The sequence below is a fragment of a genome, unplaced genomic scaffold (genome assembly GCF_019419815.1).
Source record: "Pyrus x bretschneideri cultivar Hongxiangsu unplaced genomic scaffold, Pyrus_bretschneideri_v1 Contig45, whole genome shotgun sequence".
NCBI lineage: Eukaryota > Viridiplantae > Streptophyta > Magnoliopsida > Rosales > Rosaceae > Pyrus > Pyrus x bretschneideri.
In genome coordinates, this window is record NW_025999779.1 from 2,291,990 (window position 1) to 2,302,326 (window position 10,337).

The following is a 10,337-nucleotide window of genomic DNA, read 5'->3' on the forward strand; positions in this document are numbered from 1 at the left end:
CTATGCGTTTTTTTAACTCTGACTTCTTATGCGTTTTCTGACTTCCTATGCGTTTATATGTGTTTATTCACTCTTGACTGCCTATGCGTTTTTTGAGTCCGACTTCCTATGCGTTATATGCGTTTTTTTCACTCTTGATTGCCTATGTGTTTTTTACTCTGAATTCCTATGCATTTGATATGCGTTTTTTGACTCCGACTTCCTATGCATTTATATGCGTTTTTTTTTTTCACTCTTGACTGCGTATGCCTTTTTTACTCCAACTTCCTATGCGTTTGATATGCGTTTTTTTAGTATTGGCTGCCTATCCGTTTTTTGACTCTGACATCCTATGTGTTTACTAACACATATGAAATCAAAGTTATAAGGCACTTAATTTAGAATTCATAATCTAATTCTTGAAAAATTAAGTACGTAAACACATAATAAAAGGTTTGCAGTAAGTAGAAAGTAAAGGAAAATTGACATCGATTTTTTATACAAGTAAATTCAAGAAGAGAAATGTTAACAAGACTCAAAATGGAACTTTGCTACTTCATATTTTTGTCACAATATTTTATAATATTAGCACAAAAATTAACGTTAAATTATAAAGTAATAAATAATCTATAAATAGTTTACTTTTAGAGAATCTCCTTGTTATTTATCGTTCAACAAATTTAGACTTGATGACATTTTACTCACATTAATTTTTGAATTTTGCTGCCAACAATTGACACTTTGAGCATAATAATTTGACATAAAAAAAAAAAAAATTAAATGACAGGCTTTCACATGTTTCATAACGTAGTCAAACTAGTCATAACGTGGATGACCACAATCGCCAACAACCCATTTAATTGTCGTCCACGTGTCCCCGTCGGCCGCAGCCGGAGTCCAAAAGCAGCACCTCTCTGCCTTCTGGGCACTACTACTTTTGTAGTACCAGAGTAAAACTTGAAAAGACGAACAAAAATCGAAATGCCGAAAAGGCCCCTATTTCACACTCATACATTATTCATCTATTCATTACTTCCCTCTATCTCCTCCTATAGCTCCTCCCATCTCTTCCTGTCGCTTCTGAGGAGTTTCGGTTTCCAATCGTTTGCACGGATTCCTTTTGACTCCTCTCTCTCCCCCTCTTTCTCTCTCTCTCTCTCTCCCCCTCTTTCTCTCTCCTATTTCTCTCTCTAACTGCCTCTCACTCTAAGGTCAGATCTCGCTCTCTCCGCTCTGCTCTCTAACTTCTGTTAGATCTTCGTTACTTTGTATCGTCGGTGAGATCGCAGATCGGCCAAGCTTTGAGCTCGCTAGGGTTTCCATGCTCATTGATGAGGTACTGTTTGCATTTCAACTTTTCTGATCCGCGTTTTACTTTCTGTTTGGTTGCCGAGAAAACGAAGCAGGAATAGTAAAACATCAATTTTGCTTACATTTTTTTAATTATTATTTTTAAATGCGTTAGCTCAGCTCAAGTAAACAGCTAGCTGCGTGCTGTAGTGTATATTACTCAACCTGATATTTCGTTTTTTTAATTTTTAATTTATTAATTCAGATAAATAATGAATAACCTATAGAAATCATTTAAATATATTTCGATTTATTTTATCTAAATAACTAGTATTAGTCTGCATCGTGTAGATTCTTATTTGCATTGGTGCTACTACTACTGTATACCTTTCATTTTTTTTTTTTAATTTGTCTATAAGCTGGTGCTAATGCAGCAATCAATAGTATAAAACCCTAAAATTGGACCTTTAACACGATTATGTTCTTCTCCAAAAGTTCGTTAGTGTTCATGCAATTGTAAGTTTAGAGTGAAGGAGAATGATTTCATTTTTTCGTAACAGAATTCGTACCGGTGGCAACAACCACTTGCATGGTTGTTTTCGGTGGTTGAATTTAAAAGAATGTTAAGGAGACTGAAGTTATGAATCGAAACGCGAAATTGCGATGTGTGGTAGTTTAGAATAGTTACTTAGATAATTTCTGTTGTTGTATTGTTGTACTCTGTTGATTAACGGAATCTGCACAATTTGTCTATCTTGGTTGTTGTACAATTAAACTCGTGAATGCTTGAAACTGCAGGATCAGTTTTAGAAGCATGATATGAAATGGATCATGAAGCACACGCACGTAAGAAGTTCGTCAACATGAAATCCCAAAGGGTGAGTAGTTAACAGTTTTTCTTGAAACTACTATATTATCATGCTTCTTCATGTATTTATTCAGGAAAAGAATGACTCAAAATACAAACACGATCTGTTCTCCACTATGCTATGGCCCAGTAGGCTTTCACGAAATAGGATTTTCCGTCCTTTTTTAAATTCTTGAACTACTAGGCATCTTAGTTGCTTTTCCTTTTGCTACTGTATTCACAACAGTTATTGATTAATAGTTGTTGCCAAGTCTTAGTAATTGAAATTACTCCCCCCTTCAGTTCCTTGAGTGGGATTGCCATTTGTATGATTTATTTTCTTCTGTTTTTTTACAGGTGAAAGTGGAAGATTCTTTTGGTCCTGCATTAGAAGATGAATCTGAAACTATTGAACATTTACTAGCAGAACCTAAAAGTGAATATGTTACTGTAGATGGCGTCTTATGTTTTGACAAGGAGAATGCAGAAAAGGGCTTGAACATGGAAGATTTTTCCTGTGGATATGACTTTGGTCTTAATACATACAGTGGTAGTGCTACTAAATGCTACTTGTTTATGGTTCCAGCGCCCTTATTAGTTAAAAGTACAAAATTAACTCCTGCTAGTTTTTTCCCCCTTTTGTTTGAAGCATAGGAAATATGAACACTTTAAACTTGTATTATTGGATTTCTTGACCTTTGATCCCTATAGTGAGATTCTTCCATCACTCAGGATGACACACTTGCTGAAAAACCAATATTAAATGGAAGAAAAAGATTCTATTAAGGGATTTTAACATTTTGACACCTGCGTGTAATGAAATCTTGTTTCTTTGATGATAAAATAGACACCAAATGATTTTAATTGAAATTGATGTCTGGTAATTGAATTCGAGTTGGGACTCTACAATGGTTTATTGGTTTCTATTTTTCAAATGTTTTTGGAATCGCTTCTGTTCTCAATCTAATTCTGTATATGTTCTGGTCTTTTTAAGGTGAGTTTCGTTCTGCTCATCCTCGGGGAAGACATGATGAATTAGAACTTGGAGTATGTATCTAACATTGTGTATAAATTTATATCATATCAGAGTTGTTCTGTACTTTCTTTTTCTGAAATTAGCTCACCTTCAAGTTTTATGCTGCATCATTTCTCTATATCACTTGATGTGACACTTGAAGGTGATGCTGGTTTGTTTAGACTGCTGAATTATTTGCATTTGTGATTGCTGTTTTGATGAGATAGTGATTTAGTAGGTTCTTGATGGATTGCTGGATGAAGTTGACGAAGTGGAGGATATAGATGCAATAAATGGCCTTGCAAGCCCTTGCGATGATTATCTTCTAGGTGAAATTTTGTTAAAATTATCTTGTCATAATGACATTTATGGCATGCTTTCTCTTTACTTTTGTGTTCTAATGATTCATTTCTTTCCTGAGTGCAGATATTGGATTTATAGGACAAGCTTCTCAACTGGGTTTTGGTCCTTGTGAAGGATCACGTTTAAGGAACTCAAGTTCTGCAAGTCAGTCACCAGGATTAAGTGGTAGTAGTAACAGTGCTGTTGGGATATCTGAATCATCAACTGTGACTATTCAGGAATTTGAATGCAAGAATAGTTCTATTGACAAGGCAGTAACTCATGGGTCCCATGGTAACTTCAGGCAGAAGAAAAGACATCGAACACCAGTTGCCCATCCTGCTTCGATCAATTTACAAAATCTTGACGAGTTAGATAACGATGAAAAACCTTCAGTAAGTGGAATAGTGTCTGCTGCTTTTCTTCAGGAGAAAAGACTACGTAAGCCTACTCGAAGATACATTGAGGAATTTTTGGTCAAGAAGTCAAAAGATTCCAAGGGGAGGGAAGATTGTTCTGCTGTTACTGCTACAGAGAATGGACGATTGAAGGACAGATCTCAGAATAAACATCATCATCAGAGGCCTAGGACATTGGCATCAGTTCCTGAGGATGATTTAATTTCTGAAAACCAGACACTGGCTGAATTCAGGAAGCAAAGAACACGTCGAAAGAAATATGCATCAATTTCGGTAGGAAAATCTTCAGCCTTGCACATCTTTGCTACATTTAATTTGAAATTTCTAGATGAAAATTCCTCCCACTTCTTCGTCCTCTGTCTCTCTAGTTGTATGGTTCTTTCTCTCCCAAGTTTGCTTGAATTTGCCTTATCAGTTATCAGCAATTTCATCAAAGTGAAATTTAAGTATGACAGGTGGTCCATTAGGGTTTGTTGTCTCTGGATCACGTAATTAAAAAAATGTGAGATTATTTGTGACCATTTGCAGATTGCTATGTATTTTTCATGTGGAACCAAACTAAGGTCTACTATTCCTTTGTGCCTGTCAAATAGAATTGCGTTGGATGTGAGTCGCCTATTGATTTTTGCATCTGCAGATTGCTCTGGTTGTTGCTTTCCACTGAAGGCTCAGCTGTTGTGATGTTCATCGACTTGAAAGAAAGAAAAAACATAGAAATCAGAGTGAATTTATTTCTTCTCTATTTGAACAACTAGGATTGTCTGTAGTACTGTGATTTTTTTTGGGATCATGTAATGCCACAGTTTCAGAAGTTCAATTGTCGTCATTATTCTGCACAGATGCTTGAGTCAGATGAATCTGATGAGTCATACGAGTCCGATGAGCAACCTATAACATCCGAATCTGAAGATGACTCTGTGTCAAGAAAAAGATCAACAAAGCAAGATCGAAGGAAGCATCAAAGGATGTGGACTCCCTCTGAGGTGACGACATTGGTTGATGGTATTTCTCAATACGGAGTTGGACGATGGACAGATATAAAAAGGCTCCTATTTGCATCTTCTCCTTATCGCACGCCACTAGATCTCAGGGTACATCACAGCTTTCCAATAATGGGAATAATATGCTCTCTATTTGCACAGAAAATGGAGAGGGCCAGCTACCCAAGGCGCAGGGCCCCCTGAATTTGGGCAGGCTCTTTACAGTCCAATTTCTACTGGCTTTCTCCATTTTGTGTTCTACAGGAGAGGAGTTAGGTTTCGGTTAAACAGTTGTCTTTGCGTTTTAACTTCTAACATCAATGCTTTTGCACGCTGCAGGACAAATGGAGAAATATTTTAAGAAGGAGCTGTGGAAAGGAACTGAAGAACGAGGCTAGATTTCTATCTGTTTATACTTTAACATTTTAGGATGCAGAACCTGTCATGTAACCTAAACTTGTCTAGGTGTCGTTTGGCTACCACAGGTTGAGCAAAAGGAGATGCGTGCTTTACCGAAGTCATTGGTGCCCCGTGTTCGTGAGCTGGCCACAGTCCATCCGTATCCCAGGCAGCGCGGCAAAAAGTTTGCTCCTCCCATACTTCCAATTGCCAGTAAAAGTGCATCATCCGACCATATCAGAAGGTATGTACGACGGAAGTAGAAGAAGCGTTTTTGAAGTTAAATATCACTGGTGCAGTAAATCAGTAGCCAGGAATGTACCGAAGTTTAGTTGTAAAGAGTTTGTTATAACATCAAGACAATTGATCCTCCAACAAATGATTACAGAATTCAGGCTCTCTGCAACGGTTGGGCCAAATTTTCTTTTGTAAGCGAGAGTTTTGTATTCGATGTTTTCACATTCCCGTTTACTTTCCTAGAAATTTACTTCGGGTAATATGAAAAACATGGCTCCATGCTGTGCCAGAAAATTATGATGTCTGCATTTTGTGGGTTTGATCAGGTCTTAGGTTTTATCTGCTCTAAATTTGTACTACTTTTCGCTTCTTCATAACAAGTCGATAGTAAATGCTTGCGGGTAGTTTTCAATACTCGGCAAGTGAAAGTTGAAAAACCATGAAAATGTCGGCAGAATGCTGCAAAAAAACTACGGGCAGGAGCTTGCCTAAATCTTTTAAAATCTACGGTAGGAACTACCGAAATTCTGAGTAATGGTTCGGCAAGGAGCGAGCTATTGAAACTTTTCTGACGAGATTTAGGATTTTTGCCAATTTCTTGAGGATTAGTGCAACATAAATTTAACCATGAAAATTTTGGGCGTGCTAATCAGATATGTTATGGGACAAGAACTAAGTCATGATAAGATGAAAAACTAAAATCCGACTACGGTAGAGAAGCATAAACGATACCGCACTAGAAGTACAACACAATAGCCGGAGTTTTGTGATTGGATATGGCTAGGGTTTATTAGGTATGTTATCCTCATCATCAACCATACGTTTATCAAGAGAGATCATTCATAACGCACTATATGTATGCTGATGTTGTTGAAATTACTAAAACACTAAAAAATATAAAGTCTACCTCATGTGAAGTTTCTGGAATATCGATTTGATGTTCCATTCGTCAAAATAATTTTTCTGAATCAATGTGTTTGTAGTTTTATTGATTAGGGTTTTGTTCTACAATGGAGGGTGGGAGTGGTTTTGAGAGTTGAAGAAGATAAATAATCTTGGAATATACAAGTTAAAAGTGATTTGAAGTGTATTTAGATTGTTTTTTTTTTTGTAAACCTTCTGAGGTCCAGATTGTCATTATGTATTGGGGTATAAGTCATTTAATATTAAATATGAATTATTTTATAAGAAAAGACAAATAAATTATAAGAAATGTCTACGAGTACAACTAGTCTGCATACAATCAAATAAAAGAGCTCTATAGATTTAATATGGGTAAATCTCACATATTATTAAGGGTAAATCTCAGACTACACATGAAGGTTATTAGATTTAATAGTTCTATCCTTAATGATGGTTATTAGATTTAATTGTTCTATCCTTAATGACACATGGTGCCTAGTAATTGTCCACATCTGCGCCGCATCATCAGTTAATGGAAGACTTAACAGCCAGATTAACATATATGTATGAGACTGTCCCAAAATTAACACTTTAAGTATGACTCTAGGACGAAAAAAACTTCATGTACTAAATGTTGAAAACCACGAAATTTGAGAGTAGTAAATTGAGATTTACTCTTAATAATATGTGAGGTACTAATAAAATGAGCCTACAAAAATTTGAATTTGTGGACGTTATTGCTAGTCTCAACATAAAGATGAGAGATCGAATATGAAGGATAACGGGTCACGGATGACCCAGTCTAGTCATTCTTATTTTCAGTTAAAAAAGAAGAGAAATGATGAAGTTATGAAGGAGAAATCATACAGATTGGTGTATAAAGTAAGATTTAAAAAATAATTTTGAGTTATGAGGACATCTCCAAGCAACGAACAGAGGGAGGAGTTACAACCATATACCATAATATAGGTTGTGTATTGCTGGCAATGGCATTTGAATGAGAGGTAGAGAGTAAATTACAAACAATCGGAACTGAAAAAATAACAACAATCTTGTACTATATAACATATACCTAACCAGCACAAGAATCTTCAAATTAAAAACAAAAGAAATTAATCACCATGACATTGCCTAATCTGCGAGCTCTTTTGGGTTCCTTGGCTGTCTTTCTTTTTGTGCTAGCTGACCATCTCATGTGGTTGCCGCCAACCGCGGCCGGTTTGGAGTTCACCACCCCATAAAGCACCATAAGCCAAGGTTCACTGCTGGCCCTTGGAAGCAAGCTCATGCCACATTCTACGAAGGCGGCTCGGGAACGTTTGGCGGAGCTTGTGGTTACCACGACGTGGTTCAAGAAGGCTATGGCCTCGAGACAGTGGCTTTGAGCAATGCTTTGTTCAACAATGGGCTGTCATGTGGTGCATGCTATGAAATGAAGTGTGTGGATGAGCCCCAATGGTGCAAGCCAGGGAACCCTATTCTCACTGTTACTGCAACCAACAATTGCCCACCAAATTGGAATCAGGCTAGTGACAATGGAGGATGGTGCAATCCGCCACGCGAGCATTTCGATATAGCGAAGCCTGTGTTCCTCAACATTGCTGAGTACAAGGCGGGCATTATTCCTGTCGCGTACCGCAGGTGATTACATGCACATGCATGCATTGAATAGATAGAATGTTTGAATACTAATATTGTGAGACTAGCAATCTAAACCACACAATACAAACATATGAATTTAGATAGACCATATTGAAAAGCCTGATAACATAACATATAAGTATATTAATCACACGACAAGAGAATATTTCCCGTTGTAAGAAAGATTTTAATGATTGCTAGAAATTGTTTTGTAGGGTTCCATGCCAGAAGAAAGGGGGCATGCGATTCACAATAACCGGGAACCCTTATTTCAATGAAGTGTTGGTATGGAATGTGGGAGGAGCTGGGGACATCATCAGCGTGCAGGTGAAGGGCTCCGACAAGCTCAAATGGACAGCAATGAGTCAGATGTGGGGTCAGCGGTGGGTTACCGGTGCCAAGATGGTCGGTGAGTCACTGACCTTCCGAGTTGAAGCAAGTGATAAACGACACTCAACTTCATGGCATGTTGCGCCCAAGACTTGGCAGTTTGGCCAGACTTTTGAAGGCAAGAACTTCCGATAGATCAAAAGCACATCATCAGCTTCAATGCTTCGTGCATGTTGAAATCCTCCACACCATATTATTTGAACTAGTTTGGCTTGTCATTACCAATGTATACAAACTAACCATGGAATTCTTGCCCGACCATGTAATAATAAAAACAAGGCACTCATATACACCTTACCACTTTTTCGTAAATTTCCTTCTTCAATATTTTTCTTGAGTGGCACTACACTCACCCGCCTCTCATATTTCTTCACCCACCTTATATTCATTTGTTATGAACATTTTCGCTAATAGGTGGGTTGACTGTAAAATAAGACATGTGGTTGGAATTACATCACTCTTTATTTTTTTTTTTTTATGGTTAGACGTATCATTGTTGGATCAATTGAAGATGATTATTTCTCAATATGCTTTTCTCTCATGCCTTTCTTCGTTCATGTTTCAATATTCTAGTGTCCTAGGGGCGTAGAGGAATACCACACCAATCCCTGATTCCTTACAATTGTTCCTTGTGATGCAACAAAACAATGGCATTTAGGACGTCAAGACGCGGATGTGTGTGAGGTAAGTGTGAAAATCATCACCCTATTTTTAATCACCACCATAAACCCTCGAGATTTATTGGATTCTCATCTAACAAAAGAACCCATTTTTTTAACAAAAAAACCCAGTTTTTGTACAAAAACAAAAACAAAAAAACCATTTTTTGCACCCAAAAAAAAAAAAAAAAAAAAGAACCATTAATCAGTGGATCCATAAAGAATGCTCATTCCAACGGTCATCTACCCTTCAATCTCAAAATACTGAAATTCTCATTTTATCAGATCAACAAATATAATTCCGAAATCATTTCCAGGGTTCTAAACCCTCTTAAATTTCACAAACGTATATTCTTAATTAGTGGGTCAGTCACCCCTTAATTTCTTAAACGTTGAAACTATGTCGTGTTTGATTTCCTAAAAAGCATGTAGGCGATCTAAACATTCAATCTAGGTGTCACCGCAAACACATAATTCAAATTTGAATCGTTGGTTCTTCAACCAAATTCAACCAAATACAAATTCATTCTTAAGTTCACATAAATAGATTGTGCCTCATTTCATTCAAAATTATCCAAAACTTGGAATGTGTCGGTTGACAATCTAGATCCAACCGTAAACACATAATTAAAATTCCAATCCACGATTTATTCAACCAAATTTACTCAAACACTTTTCCAAACAATCTCTCTTCATTTTTTTTCTCACTTGTTAATATCATTGAACTATGAGTGGCTTGATTTTAGAAAGGATATGTAGATCCCTTTCATTCTCATTTCTTGTAAGTAAACGTATTATGAGTTTTGTATTTCTTTATCCATTATTATGACATGAAACATTATAACATGGGAGCTCACAGAAAAAAAAAACTTGAACATGACCTATGTTTTGTTATATTGGAGAGAATCAAACACAGGATATTAGACTTTAAAACTGTAAAACTCGATTTCTTTCGGTCTACACAATCCCAAGTCTTTCCGTGCCTCCGTATTTCTACAGAAATATATACCATGTCTGGAGGCTACAATAGACTAACTAAACCCACCTTCAACTTATAACAAATTGATCACACCAAGGATCATACATTACTATTCACGTTAGATATTACCGTCTTACTTGTGACACCCTCGGTTGTTTTAGCGTGTGTTGAGTTCCACATCAATAAAGTACTAACTCGACAGTGTACTAGCGTGTGTTGAATCCCACACCGGTTAAGTACTAGGTCGATATCACCAA

At 36.8% G+C, this 10,337-nt stretch overlaps 2 protein-coding genes across 3 annotated transcripts; both read left to right on the top strand.

The window, feature by feature from the left end:
- Nucleotides 1-1,023: 1,023 nt before the first annotated feature.
- Nucleotides 1,024-5,827, top strand: LOC125469783. 2 transcript variants are annotated; one of them, XM_048567576.1, is made up of 9 exons: nucleotides 1,024-1,315; nucleotides 2,068-2,147; nucleotides 2,474-2,666; nucleotides 3,111-3,163; nucleotides 3,370-3,460; nucleotides 3,558-4,165; nucleotides 4,732-4,983; nucleotides 5,212-5,265; nucleotides 5,358-5,827. In XM_048567576.1, the coding sequence occupies exons 2-9, from the start codon at nucleotides 2,094-2,096 to the stop codon at nucleotides 5,532-5,534; spliced, it is 1,482 nt and encodes a 493-aa protein (XP_048423533.1). In that variant the 5' UTR covers nucleotides 1,024-1,315; nucleotides 2,068-2,093; the 3' UTR covers nucleotides 5,535-5,827. The 2 variants fall into 2 exon arrangements, with proteins under 2 accessions (XP_048423533.1, XP_048423534.1); XM_048567577.1 differs by having other exon boundaries at nucleotides 2,474-2,663.
- Nucleotides 5,828-7,843: 2,016 nt separating this feature from the next.
- Nucleotides 7,844-8,577, top strand: LOC125469773 (expansin-A9-like). Its single transcript, XM_048567546.1, has 2 exons — nucleotides 7,844-8,052; nucleotides 8,268-8,577. The coding sequence occupies exons 1-2, from the start codon at nucleotides 7,844-7,846 to the stop codon at nucleotides 8,575-8,577; spliced, it is 519 nt and encodes a 172-aa protein (XP_048423503.1).
- Nucleotides 8,578-10,337: the final 1,760 nt, after the last annotated feature.

Bases quoted from the DNA above. Each gene is read 5' to 3' on its own strand.
- LOC125469773 (XM_048567546.1), top strand. From the start codon at position 7,844: ATGAAGTGTGTGGATGAGCCCCAATGGTGCAAGCCAGGGAACCCTATT. The intron at 8,053-8,267 runs GTGATTACATGC...ATTGTTTTGTAG, and splicing joins ATTCCTGTCGCGTACCGCAG to GGTTCCATGCCAGAAGAAAG.
- LOC125469783 (XM_048567576.1), top strand. From the start codon at position 2,094: ATGGATCATGAAGCACACGCACGTAAGAAGTTCGTCAACATGAAATCC. The intron at 2,667-3,110 runs GTAGTGCTACTA...GGTCTTTTTAAG, and splicing joins TGGTCTTAATACATACAGTG to GTGAGTTTCGTTCTGCTCAT. The intron at 3,461-3,557 runs GTGAAATTTTGT...TCCTGAGTGCAG, and splicing joins TTGCGATGATTATCTTCTAG to ATATTGGATTTATAGGACAA.